Genomic DNA, 19,244 nt, shown 5'->3' on the forward strand with positions numbered 1-19,244 from the left:
TACCAGGTGAGCGTAACACTGTGGTCAATCCCCCATCTGAGCGAAACCACAGATACCAGATGGCCGTAGGAGAGCCAGCAAAAAAGGTCAAAGTGGTCATACTGAGTGTCAAGCAAAAGCACTGTACAATCGAAAAATCCCTGTACAATCGAAAGACTTTGAACTACAAACTGTGTGAAAAAAAGGGAAGTGAATCCTGCAATGAGACGAAACCAGGGAAGTGAATCCCATGAGGGCCCACGTCTAAAGTCCCAAGAAGCAGTGTGTTGACAAGAATGACCCCGGCCGAGGGATGTCCGCTGGAACTGTTCAAAAAGACATGAAGATTTGTGAAGGAAAAGCCATAGTGAACCCGACCGAGGGAGGCTACGATTTGAGCGGGGTCAATGCTGGAAGAGGAGGCCCAAGGGTGGAGAAACCAAGAAACGAACTTTCATTTGTTGAAGGAACTTTTGTATTATTATTTTGAAGACATCAGATCCTCGAAGGCAAGAGACTTTCAAGTGAAACGAGACTTGGAGTCGAACGCCCTGGTAGCTGAAAACAGAACTGTCATCTTGTGCTGTGAAAGCTCGAGAGTGTGCTGTGCTCCACGATCCCACTTTACCCATGCTCAAAATGTGGGTATGGGAGACCCAGGCTACCACATCCTGATGTATTATTTGAGAACACTTCTTTTTTTTCTTGAGAACTATCCCACACCCCTTTTTGTATTAGTTGTAAGGTTTGGCAATAGGTTTCTTAGTATAGGCCCTTTTATTTGACACATCACCAGGACTTGACACATGATTGACGCTTGCTCCTATTTAGATTTAGGTTTAGATTAGGCATACAGCATTCATTGTTCAATAAACACCCATGAACTGTGATCACTTGTGTCTGTCTTGTTGCCACCATGAGTTCCTTACATAACCCATTGGCAAATGATCTGATAGTGGTTTCCAAAATGGTGCTGAATCTTTGGTAGGGGTAATTCTTAATGTGCTGAGTCCCCATATCGAGCATGTCGAGACTGAAACATCTTTAATAAATAAGGCGGCTCACTGGATAAACACCAATTTGGCCAAACATGCCATAAATCTGCAGTATATTAAGATGGCCAGAAGGACATCTTGGTTGGAGAGGACCCTGAAGCATTTTAAGGGAGATTGCATAGTTTTTTCATTTGCCAATCATTATACAGCCGATCACATTCTGAATTGCAACTCGGGGGCACGGGGTGTGGGCGTAAGCCTTCTTTGTGGATACTACCCATGGAATATTTGTATCCCCCAGAGGTGTAAGTACCACAGGGTCCACCACGGGACCTTAATGTGCCATACCACCTCTTGTAAGATTGTGCACAATAGGAAATCTTATTCCATCTGATGTTTCCAATCCACGTTGCCAAAAGGTACCTCTAGCAAAATCAATCCCTATGGCCACGCCTGCATAATGTCCACAGGTACCCATCAGCAATCGCTTAGATTGCTTTAGCACTATGGAGGAGACAGACTGACTAGGGCTCGATGTGAACATTGGCATGGGACAGTTAGGCTTGGAGCCTGATGACAATTCAGAGGGTGGGGTCCTTTTTTAAAGGAGGTGTTCCCTCTGGAGCAAGTTATAACAGAGGCCAGTGCTTTAGATGGCAACGTGATATTGCTGCTACCATGGACTATAGCACGTGCAAGGAGTAAACTCGAACAACAAGACAGACTTTTTGCATCAATTTGACTTCATTTTATTCCAAGATACATGGGCACCTGGCTCCTGAATTATTAACGGCTATCCATCTTTCCAAATTACAGTCCAAAAAAGACCTAAGGTCAGATTCTTTGAGGGCATGGCCATTTTTGTAAAATCCATATATAAATGTCACACAATGGAGTTTAATGGTTTAATATTTTGTTTACAAGTAGTGAAGGTCATTGTTAATGCTGAGACTGAGATTATTTTGGTGAACTTTTAGAACAGTCGCCATAAATCTAATGATGGGAAATGTTTAACTCAGTTAGAACAATGATTTGAGGATAACTGGTGCTATCTTAATCATGGGGCATCTATAGTGCTTTTGGCAGGTGACTTCAACATGAAACTTGGCAACAGTCCCCCTTGTGATCTTTTTGATAACACAAAATATCTATTGCTTGGCATCCCTGTGCCTAAAATGATGGATCCAATGATTTGTGTGGATGTGCTCAAAATCACATTTTGGTAATATGAATGGGGTCTTAGATTGGCCAATGGACGAACCAAGGGTGATAGGTCGGGGAGACTGACCTTTAAAGGCTTCCTGTGCAGCACTACGATTGACTTCCGCTGTTTTTTCATTAGAATCCGGAGCAGGATTATTGATTTTCATATAACAAAGGATATATTAAGTGATCACCATCCTCTGGCAATAGAATTTGCCTGCACTACACTGAGAGCGAAAAAGGGTAAATTGGTTTGATGAGGAATGCTAGAGGGCATGAAAGTTCCTGATTACATCAATACAATGCCCAGAGACTGATAAAAAGCTGATTTGTGCAGCAAGAGCAAACTACAAACAGGCAGTTGACACATAAATAAAGAACGTGACTGGGCTGCTTGACGTAGCAGACGGCAGATGGATATCCCATTTTGCAACACTCTATGACCCAGTTCCTGTTGGGAGTAAAGAGGAGCAGTCCGTTCCTATACAGACACAAGATGTTCCCAAAGTGAACTAGCAAATGCAAAAAGGGCACATGGTTTCATTTTCCCTTATAAAGGTCATGGAAGCAATAAGGTACCAAAAGCTCCATTGCTCCCCTGGTCCGGACAGCATTCCTGCTGACCTATTTAGAGAGGAACTCATTGGCACCGATTTGCACAGCTTGTTTTAATGCCATGTGTTTGACAAAGCAATTTCCAGCATCCTGGAAAAACGTGGTAATTCTGCCAATATACAAGAAAGGTATAAGGGGTGCCCAGGCATCATATAGGCAAATTGCGCCCCTTGATTCTTTATTCAACATATTTTGCAGTGCTCTTTTGTGCAAAATTGAATCTTGGGTTAACGCCAATGTTATCCTCTCAGACATCCAATTGGAGTTCCGCCCAGGTTTGGGCACTAGAGAACACATTTTGAACTTGTACCAAATTGTCAGAAACTTTATGCATGTCAGGAGGGAACCCATATATCTGGCCTTCATGGACCTGAGCACAGCCTTCAACAAGGTAAATAGAAATAAACTTTGCGCTGTGCTCAGGTCCCAGGGCTGCTCGGCTGAGATTGTCACCCTTTTGGTCAAATTACACGAAAATACTCAAGCGCGTGTGTGAGTTGGTACCAATGGGCATTGCACAACCTATTTTCAATTGAAGGCTGGAGTACGGCAGGGTTGTGGAATGGCTCTTCATTGCATATTAATGGCTATGCAATGCCCTGACGCAGGCTTCTACTGATGTCTCAAGAATAGCAGGGAGATTACTTTTGTTTTTAGCGTACACTGAAATGGACTTGCGAGCCCGTACACCACAAGCTTTACACACCATTATCACTGGGTATACAGACTTCAGAGATGGCTGGTCCTAAAAGTCAATGCCACCAAGTTGGCGGTGATGGCTTATCACCCTACGAGAACAAGTCCTAAAATGGCAGCGATGTCAAGTAATACTGAGATAATCCAGAGTCTATGTATTTGACTATCTTGGGATATGCATTACTCCTAATTTGAAACCAGCGGAGCATCTAACAAAAGAATCATCTAGGTTTAAGCAAGCACTGGGTGGGTTTAGGAGATTCATGGCCATGTCTAATTCAAAGCCACTGGATTTGATCAAGATGGTTTACAGCAGTAAAGCAGGGGCAGTGGCCAAGCAATTTGGGGTTATGGAAAGATGCATGAAATACAAGTAATTGAGAACGGCTTTTTAAAAACAATGTTGGGCCTCCCGCATCATGCCCGAATAATGGTGCCCATCTTGAAATGGGCATGCCGTATCTGGAAGATGAACTAGCAGCAGAACCAGCTCTGCATTGGTTAAGGTTGTGGGCTAATCGCAAAGCTCTACTGACACATTCTTTAATCATGCATATTCTAAGAAATAGGGGCGCGTATCCCCTGTTTATGTTATGTCAGGGAACAGCTGCAAAAACTGAATGCGGAGCAGTATCTGGCCAACCCCACCCTGATTAGTTGAGTAGCCGCAACTCATTTAAAAACCCATTTGTTGTTGAAATTTAAGGAAGCTCGAGAGGCTTGAGACATTCAGACAGGAACAAACAGAAGCCTGGCCATTATCTCCTCTGATTAAGTACAAATGTATTTGTTGTGGGCTAACAACCCATCTGAATGAATACTGTTAACTCGGGCAAGATTCAACTGTCTCTTGTTAAGAACAACATTGCCTCGCTGGTTAAACTGCAGAGAGGGAAAGGGATGTGCCTTTTCCAGAGAGGATGAGGAGGACCTCTTGTACTTTGTGCTGTTTTGCCCAGAGCATAGAGACATTAGCTGTAGCACCCTAGTCTCCATTTTGAGAGATCGACAGTTTATGAATGCCATCCAGCATTGTTATGCTCACGGTGGGCAGAGAATCCGTCAGTGAGCTGGCCACTGCTACAGTTTTTAAAGTAAGCTTTAGCCAGAAGGACATTTATTTTGTCCTAATAAGTTGTGCTTGGTCCAGATATCAAACTACATCTTTGACATCAAATAGGTCATAGGACACATGTCGTATGAATAATAGGACTGGTCAGGCCCTCTTGTTTCATTCCTATGCATTTATGTGGTATCTATTGAATAAGTTAAGTTTTACTCATAAGTAGAATGTGAACGTTTGGGGAGGCTTAATAATTATGGTTTTACCTTACCTTGACTTGACTTTTATTCCATTTTACGAGTATGCTGATTCTTGACACACAAGTCTGATCCCATATCTTAGATTAGCTTTTAAATGGTGATTTTTATCGTTCATATAAATTCTGGAGTGTTTTGTATGATGATTTATTTGTCCATTGATTTGTACAATATGATTGTTTGGAACACTGTAACAATGTTTTTGTGTGTATTCTGTTGTATTGGCGTGTTTTATGGAACTCTGTTATCGAAATAATCATATTGAATGAAGAAAACAGGTGTGGCGTGGATCATGGGATATAAATCTAGAAGACCAATTTAAAGACCAATTTCACCTTTATAAAAATCTATCCGGGAGGCCAAAGGCCATTATCTGAATAAGATCATATATACATCTACAAATCCTGCAAAGGAAATATTCTCTTTTATAAGGAATGTAAATATTCCTGGTGCTTTGAGACCAGAGGTAATTTCTTCTGAAACTATGATAGATAATTTTGCAGAATATATTGTGGTGTACATTGATAAGATTCAGATACATATTGCTGGGACTGCAAAGGCCTTTTCTAATTTGGTAATGCCCTGGCAAGACTCGCACCTTGATGGCCTTCAAATCCTGTACAAAAAGGAGGTTGAGAAGCTACTTTCAACTGCTACATGATCAAGCTCCCCGATGGATGATCTTCCACCTAAAATTACAAACACATTATTCCCATTGTTCATCCCTGAAATAAGCATTTGAATAAACCAATCGGTAACTGACGCAGTGGTACCAAAGCAATGTGAGATGGCAGGATTTGATATTGACGACCATGGAGTTTTCCTGGCATCTGTTGATATGGCATCAGGGGAAGTCCTTGCTTGGCTACGTTCCTTTTTTGCCTACAGAGTACAGATAATGCAGATTGGCAAATTTGCCTCTCATCCTAAAATATTAAATTGTGGGACAAAGCAGGGGTCTTCTTTCAAAATAACCATGCATGAAACATAAGTATTTGTGATCACTCCAACTATGAATCACTGTAGCAAATTAGTTTGCCCTTCATCATTTCTTTGGGACCTCAAGTAGCTCATGAAGTCATATCAGGTTTCTTCTATTCAAAGAAACTTAAACATCAATACCCCATGTTATAGATGCATGTGTTTCTTAGGGTCTGGATTTCAGTAATAGTGTCTTTCTGGGGTTACCAGGTACTGTTTATGTGACTGGAACTACAAAATGTGACTGCTAGAACAGTACTGAAAATTACCATCAGGTCTATTATTGCTGCACTGACTTACAGTCAAAGAAAGAATAATGTGGAAGGCCATTTGTATGGGACACAAGGCCATTAATGGAAACGGGCACAGCATTCTCACTATTTGCTTTAGACCATACCAACCCAGGAGGCAGCGTAGATCAATATCAGCCAATAAATTAGTGATTCCAAGAACTAGAAAGTATAACATTCTCACCCGTAAGAGTCCTCATCCCTCCTGGAGACATCTTACTGTACAACATAATGTCTAAAGAAGGGGCTAGCAAAGCTCCAAATCCTAATATTAATGGATCATTATAACCTACTCATTTCACCATCCAATGCATTGTCGTGCTGCTCCTCCTTGGCCCTTCAACGTGTGTTTCCCTAAAAATTGTTTTTAGCTATGCCCCCTTTTTGCTTAGGAAGTGCCTGTTTGTATGGAAATCGTTTTTAGCTGCTGCTGTTTGCTGCTTAGAAAGTGCCTGTTTGCATGAAAATCATTTGTAGCTGTGCGACCTTGCTGCTTAGAAAGTGCCTGTTTGTTTGAATATCGTTTTTAGCTGTGTCCCCTTGCTGCATTGAAAGTGCCTATTTGCCTGGAACCCCCCTCCCCTTGGTGCCCCCGGTTCCTTATACTCATGGTCTTCCCCCTCACCCCCAATACAGGCCCCCCAGTGAATCAGCCTGGCAAGTGTCCTCCTCACCATTGCAGCTAGATATGTCACTCTCTAGCTCTCCTATTGTTTCTAACTGCGTCTCTATTTTCTATCCCCTCTCCGATCACTAAATCTGGCTGGAAGAAACTTGAGGACTTACTGGCCTCCAACCCAGTCCTTCCTATTGCAGACACCTATGTCACGGATTCCACCAGAGAGACTCTCACAGGCATCCTCTGTCATTCCCTCATCCGACCTATGGACCTGGTACATGGTCGCCTTTATGGTACAATATATATTTTATTTGTATTGTGCCAATACACAAGTGGTTCTCTTTCATATTGCCTCTTCTCCCATTAATGATGGCACCGCCAGGGAGGTCCTCCTCAACCTCTTTGCCATTTCTGTGGTCATCAGCAATGTCTATCTGAATGGTACCGCCATGGTTCAGGGTCCTCAACCCAACCTTCTCTTTGTTTTTTTATTTTTTAATGTTTTTAATTTTATTAGCACTTTGGTTTACACAAAACCAGAACACCATTGGCTATACAGAATAAAACAGATATATACAAACAAAATCAGTTTCCTCAGCTAAACATCTAGTTATTTTAGAAGCTGTGTCACATAGAGTTCTCTTCAATAGTTCTTCCTCCATGAACGGATTCCCCCTGCGGAGCCTATATTTGCCCTTTCCATTTCCCGTCATGGCCGAGATCTGATCATGTACTCTAACATTTTCCTTCTATTTTTCCAAAATGATCAACACAAATGTTGTTACCGCCAGGTTGATTGAGATGTTTTCCCCTTCCAGCATATATCTCCACCAAGGGTCAATTTCTTTGGACCGATAGTCCTTCCAGCTGGGGCCCAGGTAAATCTGTCTTTCATCTCTAAGATTCGGACATTCCAACAATAAGTGTTTCAAGGATTCAACCAACTTTGTGTTTTGTCATAATCTGCAGTGCCCTGGTTTATCTTTAGTTCTTTTCCTGTAGTTGTTGTCTCTACATGGCCATAAATTGAGACGGAGATTTAGATAACCAGATCTCAAGAACCAATTTGGAAATACCGACAGATATTTTGGTAATCTGTACAGCTTTTGGGGGACTGCCCAGAAATGTTCATATCCCTGGTATTTATAAACATCTTCATTTCGTTCCAATCCAATCCAGCCTTGACATTTTTTTCTTTACCTGATCTGGATTACTTAGTAGTGATTCTTCCGATTCATTCAGATTACATAAAATTGCTTGACATGTTTTGGCCCATTGTGAAAGGATCGGCTCAGTGGGATTGTGCATTGCTTTTTTCAGGACTAAGAATCCATCTGTCAAGGCTGCTTCCAGACATTTCCACTCCGAAATAATTTTCAAAGAAGACAATGATAGTTCTCTTCGTATTATTGAATATGATAGGATTTCAGTAGTTGCAGGGTCGTTCTCCAAAATATCTCTTCTAAAATTGGCCATATCTTAACATCCAAAAGAAGCGAGGTTTGTGCTCGATACGTGAGGATTGCCACCGCTTTCGCCCTGTAGAAGTCTACTAATGGTTTTAAGGAGAATCTACAGAATTGTGACATCAGGATCTTTGCTGTCAGGTGTCTTACTTTGTTTCTCAAGTCTGTGCATCTGGGTAATTCACTTTTATCATTGTTAATACAGACCCCTAAGTATGTAAAGGTAGAAACTTCCATGATTTTTTTTGTTGTTTAGGAACCATTTTTCTCTGTTTGATTTTTGTCCTCTCTTCGAGTTATCAAACCTTACAATCCTAGATTTTTCCGGGTTGATAATCATTTTATTTCTGGCCACATAACTCTCGATGGTGCTTATTTGGTGTTGGTGGCCTATTGGAGTTTGATCGATTAGGACTATGTCATCCGCATAAATTAATCTGTCAATTGTCACATTTGCTTTCTTTGCCGGAAAGATTCTTAAATCAAGAAAGGCATCCTCCATATCTGAGGAATAGAGATTATATAATTCTGGCACCATTGGGCAACCTTGCTTTAACCCAATGGTCGTAGAGATTGACTCAGACAATAGGCCTGCTTGGTTTAGCCTCACTCTTATTGAAGTGTCTGAATGAAGGTATTTTACATTATCAAGAATCACTTCCGGACAATTCCACTTTTTTAGTTTTTTCCACAAATCTGATCTATCGGCCATATCAAAAGCCTTTAAAAGGTCAATAAAGGCCACAAAGAATTTCACCTCCTTATTTCTTAATGTTCTCGCTATTTAGAAGATTTAAGATGAATATATTTAAAGGGGTGCCTAGTCTGTTTACGAAGCCTGATTGCCATTCGTCTCTGTGGCCTGTTCGTTCTGCCCGTTTACTCAGGGCTCTTAGCAGGATAGTGGGTCAGTTCTTAAGTCCTTTTTGAAAATGGGGACCACTAAACTTGGCTTCCATGAGGTTGGAACTCTTCCAGATTCCAGGACGTATTTATAGAGTTGATGTAAAATGTTTGCCCACTCTGCTGGGTCACTTTTCAGTCCCTCATTAGTAAGAACATCAGGGCCCAGTGCTCTTGTGTTCTTCAACTTTCTGATGATCTCTTCCAGTGTAGATATATCAATATCAAGCAGGTCTTTGTCCAGTCTCTCTGTAATCGATCTGATTAGAGAGGGCTCTAATGGGAGTTGCCATTGTCTGTAGTATCGTTGCCATTGGCTTCCTGGAATTGGGTTGGCTGTTAGAGCATCTTGAAGTGTGTCCTTTCTGTTTATCAGGGCCCACGTATCCACCGTGTTTCTCTTACAAATGGTAGATATAATTTCCTGAGAGTCATGATTTAGCATTGTTTTCTTATGCATAATTATCCAGTTATGATATTTGTTTTATTTTACTGATTTCTATTGCTTTGTCAGTCGCATTAAATTCCTTTAGATGTTTTAGTTGTTTCCTTAGGGTTCTTTTCTTCATGACCACTGCTCTATCATATACATGGCGCTTTGTCATTATTGGTTTAGTGATGCCCTGTTTGCTAGTGATATGGAAGATTTTATGTAGTGGGACATAGTCAATTGTCTGCAGGATTGCCTGTGACTAGAGCTCAGTTATCATCGACGTCTAGTTAATATTCAACTTCGGCAGCTTAGTTGGTTGCATTTTTAATCTATTTCTGCCAGAGTTAATTTCCAAAGTGAATGGATAAATTTGCGATTTCCTTTTGGCGGAAAGATTGGAACATGTTATCTTAACCAGATTATGGTCGCTCGATTGCATAGTTCCTACTTATAGTTTTTGTAAATATCTTGACAAATTAGATGAAACTGTAAAGTAATCAAGTATCACCTCTTATTTCTGGCCCTGCCAGGTTGGTTTTCCTGGGATGTCTCCAGACGTTAACCCGTTTAGAATTGTACAGTCCTGTGATTGTACAGCAGTCCTCCAGATTATTCCTCTTTTTTGTTTCATAGTGGCCATTATTGGTTCATCTTTAATTGCGTCGTCTAGGGATGTGCAATTAAAATCTCCAACCATAATTATCCAGGGGTCTTGCCATTTACCTCTTAGGTCATCAATTATGATTAGGATGTCCTTTGGGAGGAATTTATTTGTTTTTGCTCCCGGTGCCCAGTATATATTAATTAGGATTAGACACTGGGGATTTTAGTTGCCTGGCTCTTTTGGTGTTTCCACCACTACTATTTGAATATAAGGTGAAGAGAGCTGCAGAATGGATCACGTTCCAGTTTAGTTCACCTTTTATTGCTGTGAAAAGTCCCGCCATTGGTCTTCCTTATTGCCCTTTCAGGGCTGGATTGATAAATACAGAGTATCCTTCCATCAGCGGGACTTCTCTCAGCCACGTTTCTTGCAGGCACAATACTTCAGGTGGATCTTTTACAAATTCGTTTTTTGTTAATAAGTGGCTGAATCCCCTTGCATCTCTCTGGCACAGAAATCCCTCCACTAGGTCCCCGTGGCTGCAAGGATCAAGTTCAAGACCCTCTGCGCTGTCCACAAGGCTTTCTGGGGCCTGTATTCCACCTATCTGCCTCAATGCCTTCCTTAATACTGTACCTCCCGAGCTCTCCGTTCTTCTACCTCCAACCTTCTGCGAGTGAGCCAGTTGTCCAAACAGAGATTTGGAGGGGGATTTTTTTATCCTCAGTGGGGGCCTCCCTATGGAATAGAATCCCTGCCGTCCTACGTCTTGAGCCTGATCTCCTTACGTTTATGAAACTCCTTAAGGCATTCCTCTTCTCATCCTCCTGTCTCCTGCTGCCCCGCCAGCCTCTCTCTCCGCTCTATCCCTCTCTCCCTCTCTCCCTCCCTTTCCAAACAGCATGCCGACTGGTCGCTGGGCATACCTCAGAGTCACACAGGTCCCAGGCACTCTCACCAGTCCTCCAGCACTTTCCTCAAGGCCTGCACTTGTTCAATTGCTACCGCACTTGGTCAATGTCCCATGAGAATGGCATCTCTCAGCACTAACCAGTTTCTGACTAAGTGAAACTCTAGGTTGGATTACTAACTGGGCGCAGTTGTCCCCCCCCCCGCACATGTCCTCCCCACCCTCTCCTCTACCTTCTGTGCACTTGCACGATCTGAAGGTACATGCCTTGAAGATCGTCTTTCATTTCTTCCATGTCTCCCCTCCTGCCCGGCTGCTCCTCTGCGCTCTTGGAAAAACTGCAGAATCGTTGTCAAACCTATTTGCTGTTATCTACGCTGTTAATTGTATTTATTAACTTACTCTGCATGGGCAGACTTGTATCGTTCAGAAATTCAAGGGCTCTAATTGACTGTTCTTCTCCCCTTGCCCCCACTTCCTCCTTGAGCGCTTTGAAACGCTTGCCTTGTGTGTAGGTGCTATACAAATAAACATTAACGTACCATAATGGGTCGATGGGATCATTAGGGGCTCTTACAGGAGATCACACTTAGTGTTGCATGATGTACTGCTTTTAGCAGAGTGAGACCATATATTTATTTTGCATGTGTTCATTTATTTGTTTAAACCCGACAGGAGTGCATTGCCATGATTTGGAGCTCCTCCAATCTAGAGTGTAGTCACCTAGTTCTGTAACTGGTTTGTGTGGGTAAAGAGGCAACGGGAAAGAATGATATTTGTGTGGTTTCAGCTTTAGGTGGTACTGCATGTACTAGTTCTAAATGTGATTAAGACATTTGGCCAGGATTTTGACTGGTTTAAGTATTTAACTTTGAATCAGTCATGCTGTGTACTTCTTTCGCTATGCCAAGTAGGGTGTTGTGAAATGTGTATACAAAAAAGTATGGGAGCCCTCACAAATTTAACAAGTGAAGGGTCTGTGAAGAGTTAGTGAGCTAAAATGTGGTTGTAAACCCCCCTGAGTGGAAGACATTCCATAGAACTGGTTTTTTGAACCATGTTTGTTCTCAGCAGAGGGGCTCCCACACTCTTGTTTAATGTTGTGAAATATGATTAAGATAATAATACGGGCAGTATGGATGCTGTGCAATGCATGCTCTAAGACGCAAGGGGTGAGCACAGCATCCTAACCACATAAAGGGTGGAAGGTGCACTTTTTTCGCCTGCCTGCAGAGCTTCACAAGACATGGCTGGTGACATGAATACTAGGGCAGACGTCATCAATGGCTGGGTAATTGGAACTGCCTGGCAAATTCCAATGCAATGCCGACACAAAGTCAGAACTATTAGCTTTGTCAATGCTTATTTGATACATGATCTGTGGATGAACACGAAACACAGTGAAAATATTTGGACTGCAGTGCATAAACATCAATTTCCTGCTGTCATCTGTGTATTTCACTAATCAAATGGGTTTGATGTAATAATGAACCAGAAATAATAAACCAACATTAAAATGAATAAGTAAAAATGTGGAAGAATACATACAAGATAAATTAGCTTTAAGATTAATGTAAATTGTAAAAATGTAAAAGAATTGCGAGACGGTGATCTGAATTAACTTTACAAAGTGAACCATGTTAATGTCCGAGATCAATAAATGTGAAAAATAATAGCAACACCAACTTAAATAAATAATAATTTACAGTGATTAAAAAGTAAAAATCATAATATATAATGGGAGAGTCCCTCTGTCCCATTAGCAACCTAACAACTATCCCATCCTGATCTGCCACTCCGCTTCATTGCCTTAGATATACCCCCAAACTCCTTGTTAAAAGTATTGATCTAATGTGTTTCACTGATTACTGCTAGTACTTGTTTACCAATTCTCTTTTGAATTTTAATTACAGTATTACCAAAGCTGTTTGCTCAGCATAATGTAGATACATGGATGGTAGACAGATTTGCACGTGTGTTCTTCTCTCATTTCAAATGGAATGGGAAATTCAAGTAATTGTGATGTTTGTCTTTCTCCAAACTTAGATGATATAAAATGCAATTTGAATGAGTCAGCTACAAAAAAGGCTTTTAATGATTAAAAGCCTTTTTGTAGTAGACTCATTCAAATAGCATTTTATATCATTTAATTATGTGTCTTTGACAATGCTTGTTCATGTTTATTTTGAACAATTTCACATGCGCGGACTGGAACTCGAAAACTGTTTTCTAGCACTTTTCTGTGAGAAGAACTTGTGTGCATGTGACTCAAGAAACTTGTATAAACCAGAATGCACAAATGGACTGTTTGAAGGAATACAAGGCTGCGTCATGATAGGTGAGCTGGTAAGACCTCTACCCCTGCTCCCGCTTTCCCTCTTTCACTCTAGCCCCCCTCCTTGGGACCTCTTCCTGCTCCTTCTTGTGAGGCAAAAACCTTGGGTCATCTAAGACTCCACTCTCTCCTTCTCCCCTCACATCACAGAATTCTCGAAGAAGTCCCACTATCAGCTGCACCTCCTCAGAGGTATTCTTCCATTTCTGACTTTCCCCCAGAAGCTCAACGTGTCTCCAGAGCCCTGGTTCTCTCGAGGCTGCACTACTGTAACAGCCTCCATCTCAACCTGCCTTCCTCTACTCTCCGCTCTCTGCAACTAATCCAGAACAGGACTGCGAGACTTGTTCTTGGCCTCAAGCCCAGGAATCGTATCTCTCCAGCTCTGAAATCTCTCCAATGGCTCCCGGTGGCTGCAAGGATCAAGTTCAAGACCCTCTGCATTGTCCACAAGGCTGTCCTGGGCCGGGCCGAATTATATCCAACTCTCTCTTCCTAAACATCTTCCTTCTCGAGCCCTTCGCTCAGCTACCTCCAACTCTCTGATGATCAAACGCTTCTCTAGGAAAAGAGTTGTAGGGTAGATCTCTCTCCTCTGCAGGGGCCTTGCTACGGATGGCCTCCCTGACCCTCTCAAACTCGAGCAGAACCATCTCAGGTTCCGGAAGCAGCTCAAGACCTTCCTTTTTGCTTCTGCTTTCTCCCTTGCTTTCCCTTGTTGACCATGTGTCTGCTGACGGGCTGGTCACCTGGCTACTCTCTGAACTCAATGGACACCAGGCTTCCCCACGACCTGCAAGCACCTGCACTGCCTCCACACACTTAGAGGCTTATCTGTAACCCTACAGACCCCCCCCACTCTTTTTGCACTTCCCATGGCCGGTTCCCCTTGCTGCACTTACTCATAGCAATTGCTGCCATGACCGCACTTCCCTCTCCCTGGCACTACTGCTCCCCCACCCCTCCCTGAAATTGCACGATCAGAATGACAAGGCATAGTAAGATCGTTTGTTTCGTCTTCCCGATGTCTCTCTACCTTGTCTTGTCGCGCCTAGAAACACTTGTTTACAGGCGCGTTACAAATGACCCGTAACATCAGCAGGAAAATACAGAGAAACTCGTCATTTGATATGTCCAATGGTTACCTATGCCAATGGCAAACTGTTAAGAGAGGTATCTAACAAACGTGATGGGCTGGTGTAGACCGAGACTGAGGGTTCTCTGCTCGGTTTCGCATCAGCTACCAGAGTGACCTATGAAGCCAGAGGTCTGGAGGGCGTTCGCGGTTGTTTCAGTCAATTCCAGTCTTGTGAAGATGTATCTGGTCTCTTGTCTTGCAAGACAAATAAAGCTATTTCTGTTTTGCTACTGTCCTAAACTGATGCACGAATTTGGTTTCTCTGATGATAGCTTCCTTGGGGTATATGCTAGCACTGACACAGCCGTAAAGGGTATTTATGTGTCTCCCTTTGGCAGTAGTTCCTTCAGGGCAATGGGGAGGGACGTGTCAAGCCCCCTCGTCGTGTCGTGCTTACAGGTGTTGCCACACATGCCCTCGGACCACTGAAATGGCAATTGCATCATGGGCATGTGCAGCAAATCAACCAGTGGGTGTTTGTCGAGTGCCTCCCATTTCAGTGAAAGGAAGACGGCACCTGCCCCAGCTCTACCGGCATCAGAAAATGTGCAAAGGAAACCAGGATGCAGGGCAGAGCTTCTGCAATACAACCTTTGTTTAATTGCAATTATTTTGAATTCATTATTGACTCATTTTTATTTTAAAAGTATGTAAAATAAAACCATTATTTTTGATTTTTTTACTTTTACATTGGGTTATTTTATTGAGTTGGCAGATTTGTACGGTTGAAATGTGACATGGTCACCTATTCGCTATCTACATAGATAGGCTAGGGAACTCTGGGAACAGCCAGCTTGATGGGACTTCTGGCGGTGAAACCACCAATGCTCCCCCACAAATCCGCCATGGATTGCGAGCCAGAGCCAAACAGAACTTTTATGGCAGGTGTAAAGAAACAAACAGCAAGTGCTCACTCTCAATGCAGAAGCGCTGAAACAGGGGTTGGGGGAAAGAATGTAAATACACACAGGGAAGCCGCAGCACCAGGTCCGGGAGCCACCAGAGCAGTGCAGTCTCATCTCAAAATGGCCATCAGAGTTCTTGTAACCTTCGACTGTGGGGGACGTGCCAGAATAAGTGCAACGTCTGCAGGCAAATTAAATCACTGACTACACAGATGAGGAGGTGGTGAAATCATTAGAGAAAGACTGATCGAAAAGCAAAACACGAATCGGAAAAGTTACTCCCTTACTGGGACAAAGGTTATTATCATCAACTGTAAAGCAGAGGACAAGCGTGAGAGTGTTAGGAAACAGTTCCAGTAGGATAGTAGTACAAGCATGGGAGAATGAGGAGAAACAGAGGAGCAGAACCTGTTGGTCAAACAACAAAAGGGAGGCGGAAAAGGAGGTGGCTGTGCCAGTTTAGCTACATCTTGGATTAGACAAAGTTGAAAGGCTAGGCTAGACCAGGAGGCTGGCTAAGACCTTGGGCCTAGGGTTGCAAAGGCCAGACCATGCAGAGAGAAGACAGCTGGGGGCATTAGCCCAGACCCTGGTGGCAGCAGTGAGGCCCAAACAAAGTAGTCTTGCAAAACCCAGGTACAGGGGGTAAAAATCCAACCCAAAGTATTGCGATGTGGGTATAAAGAACTCCCACCCGCCAGTGAAAGGGGTGGGGGGCTCAAAGATCTTGCTGTGGAGTACTCCAACATAGGGTTCACTCTGATAAGTGGTGAGGCCGAAGCCCAATGGCATAACACAAAAAGTGGGGGCCCTGCTGAGGGGCCTCCCCCATTGCCACTGGCCACCCCGGGTGGGCATGGGCAGCATGGGGCTGCGGGGGGCCCGCGTTACGCCAGTGCCGCAGCCTCAGCTAGAAGGCAAATACACACAGGAAGAGAAGGATGAAGTGTGCAGGGGGACATTAACTTGCCTGTGACGGTGGCTTACATTAAGACTATTCTCCTAAGCAGATGCCCTTAACATTGAGGAACTAGACTCTGGACCTTTAGATAAGCCTTCTTCCCACTCACGTTCTTGCATTTCCGCTTCTTAGTTGACTCCTTATCCTGCCATAAATCCCAGGGGAACGGATCTTGGGCCTGGGCAACTACCAGCCAGGAGGGCCCATCCGCCTGATACCAGAGTGCCTCCAAGTTCTCCCGGAACTTAGCTCTGTTAGGGAGGCACTCGTGATCAGAGCCGGCCTTAGCCCTTGCAGCTCCCTGGGCAAAACTAAATGTGGGATGTCAGGGGAAATTTGGAGTTGAGCTGGAGCAATTGCCACATCCACCAGCAGGGGACAGGCTTTGAAAGGCCGACCCCTGCTGTGTAGCTGCGATGATCTATTGAAATGGAAAGCTCCCTGATCTCGTGCCGGAGAACCTGGTGCCTGCACGTGAGCGGGGCGATTCTCATTTAAATAGGGTGCCTTCACTACACCAGCTCAGGAGAGCCTTTGCAAGAATCCCCTGAGCTGGCATGGCAGGGTGGGTAATGTGGCGCCTCGGACGACCGCCTGTGTTGCCCATGCCTAAAGCCGGCTCTGCTCGTGACTAAGAGAAACTCAGTTTCGTCGCTGTTAGGATCCCTGTGTTTAACCCCTTTTTCTATCTTAAATCGCAACAGTGGCCCTTTCTGCTTGTAGTGATACCCGTCGCTGGCTCTACTCCCCCATACCGTTAAATCCGAGAGTTGGAATAAGACCTCGCTAGACCACAGCCATGGGTGTCCGAGTGTTCTGTTCCTCCCTCCTCAGGACAGTACCAATAAAATGGCGTGGGCTTTTGCGACTCCAAAAACAAAAGAGGTGATGGCTGGAATGTTCTGAATTAATCACAACCATCGTTCTTCGCCTGCCAAGTCGGGGAAAGACCATATGCAAGTCAGGCCTGGTCTCACCCCAAAAGTGGCAGTCCAGCCCGAACAGCTTGGTCACATCAATTTTGCACCAGACCACAAGCATCTCCAAACATGTGTCAGCCTCGTTGGGCCTCACCAGAAGGAATAGCTACAGTGCATCTCAAACGTAAAATATTATCAATACTGCCAGGGTTGGATTTGGGCAAATAATCTAAGCACCAATGTAAATGTGGCCCACAACCACACATTACAATTCACTATTATCCTGAAAAGACTTTTCTTTCCAAGGAGATGTTTTTTTGTAAACTATGTTGCAAATAATGCATTTGAAAACATTTGCTTAGTAAGATTGGCTAAAACCCGTGTAGTAATCTATGAAACTGCCCAATCAGGCCAAAAAGGTGGTCCATTATGCAAAAATCATGGCCATATAGGGCAGTCTCAGCCTGGGTACTGGGCATAGTTTAATGGCACGATTAACTTTACGAATTCCATTGACCATTTTATTCTTCACAGTTAGTTTCGATTTGAATGTAAGGGGTGAGAAGGAAAACTGGTAAAACGCCACACAATTAATACAACTGAAAAGCAGACGTCCCCACTCTGCAGTTGACGGTTTGTTTGAAACGAGCTGGGCTGCATTCCAAAACCAGCAGAATCCGATCTGCAGTCCCATGTTTCAGGAGAAATGCACCGATTGTTAACAAATGTGTTTTTCCCTTGCATTTTGCTGTCCTCTGCTGGATCTTTTGTTATTTGCACACACACAAGAGCACATGCATGCTCCTCTGTTTGTGTAAGGGTTGAACTTTAATCAGTGGAGTAACATTTCATCTCCTGTCGGTCAACAGTTTTCGAATTGGCCAGAATTACACACATGAGGCTTGTTAAACATTTACTACAGTTCTCAATTTGCTAAAATATGCAGATCGCAAAAACTAAGGATAAAACATATTCGTGTTCTAAGAGGTCAATACGCGTGATTGCTACAAGCTCACGGTCAAAAAACGAATAGGTATCAGAATGTATGATGGATATAGCTTGATTTCTACAGAAACCTACAATTATCCTAGAGAGTTTGTGTTCCGAAAATACTGATTTTGCACAAGCAGCGTGAACAGTGCCTCCTCATCTAGCATACTGCTATGCTCAACGATAACGTCGTGGATTAATAGGCATTAACTATTTATTAGTGCTTTCCAAGTGCACCTTTTTAATCGATGCAACTCTAAAAGAACGAAGCTGTTAGATATGTTCCACAAACCTTTATTTGTGACTTCCCAGGCAACTTCAAAGAGCAGTAAATCTTCCACGGGCAAGTCGTCTTCTTCCCAGAGCGGAAGCCCGTTCAGGGAGGTCACAGAGAGTGACCGCACGAGAGCCATTTTGCTTCTGCACTGAGCACCCGCGAGTCAGACTGGACGCGGCTCTGCGTTGCTCTCTGCTGCTCTCTTCTCTGGCCCGCACGCATTTGCAGGCGACCGAGAGGAAAGCAAACTCGACAAACTCCACAGGATAACCCGCAGTCTAATACACTTAGCTGCCCCACACCTAGAACTCAATTGGCTTTACGAAATCCGCGGGTGATTGCTGGCTTGAGAGGTCCAAAGCTGATTAGGGGGTTCTGCTGGCTTGGCAGCTGGCTCGTGTCTCTTTGGCAATTGTGTACCTCTGTCACAAAGACAGTGCAGGACCTCCCACCTCCTGCCCAACTACTGCCAGGCTGCAGAGACCTTGAACCTTAGCAACATCAAAAGAGCCGGCGAAAAATACCTCCCCGGTGAGAGCGAAACCATCCATAGCGAGAGCTAAACCATCCACAGCCTGGCCATTTTGCACCTAATTCCAATCGCGGGCTATTGCCATGGGGTTTCTGAATCATGGACGCAATAACAGGCAACACTCTCTACAACTGCTCATTGCATCTACATTTAGTAGTGATACGAAACGCCC

At 43.6% G+C, this 19,244-nt stretch overlaps 1 protein-coding gene across 2 annotated transcripts in view; it reads right to left on the minus strand.

Annotated features, from left to right (window-relative positions):
• GYS2 (glycogen synthase 2) overlaps positions 1-18,823 on the minus strand; it is a 919,141-nt gene extending 900,318 nt beyond the window's left edge. The window contains exon 1 of one of the 2 annotated variants that reach the window (XM_069628441.1): positions 18,556-18,823. In XM_069628441.1, the coding sequence (XP_069484542.1) occupies positions 18,556-18,676 (121 nt within the window). In that variant the 5' untranslated portion in view covers positions 18,677-18,823. The remainder of the gene's footprint in view (positions 1-18,555) is intronic. The other variant, XM_069628442.1, reaches the window with a different exon arrangement.
• Positions 18,824-19,244: the final 421 nt, after the last annotated feature.

This window comes from Ambystoma mexicanum, chromosome 12, assembly GCF_040938575.1.
Source record: "Ambystoma mexicanum isolate Mex_15411 chromosome 12, UKY_AmexF1_1, whole genome shotgun sequence".
NCBI lineage: Eukaryota > Metazoa > Chordata > Amphibia > Caudata > Ambystomatidae > Ambystoma > Ambystoma mexicanum.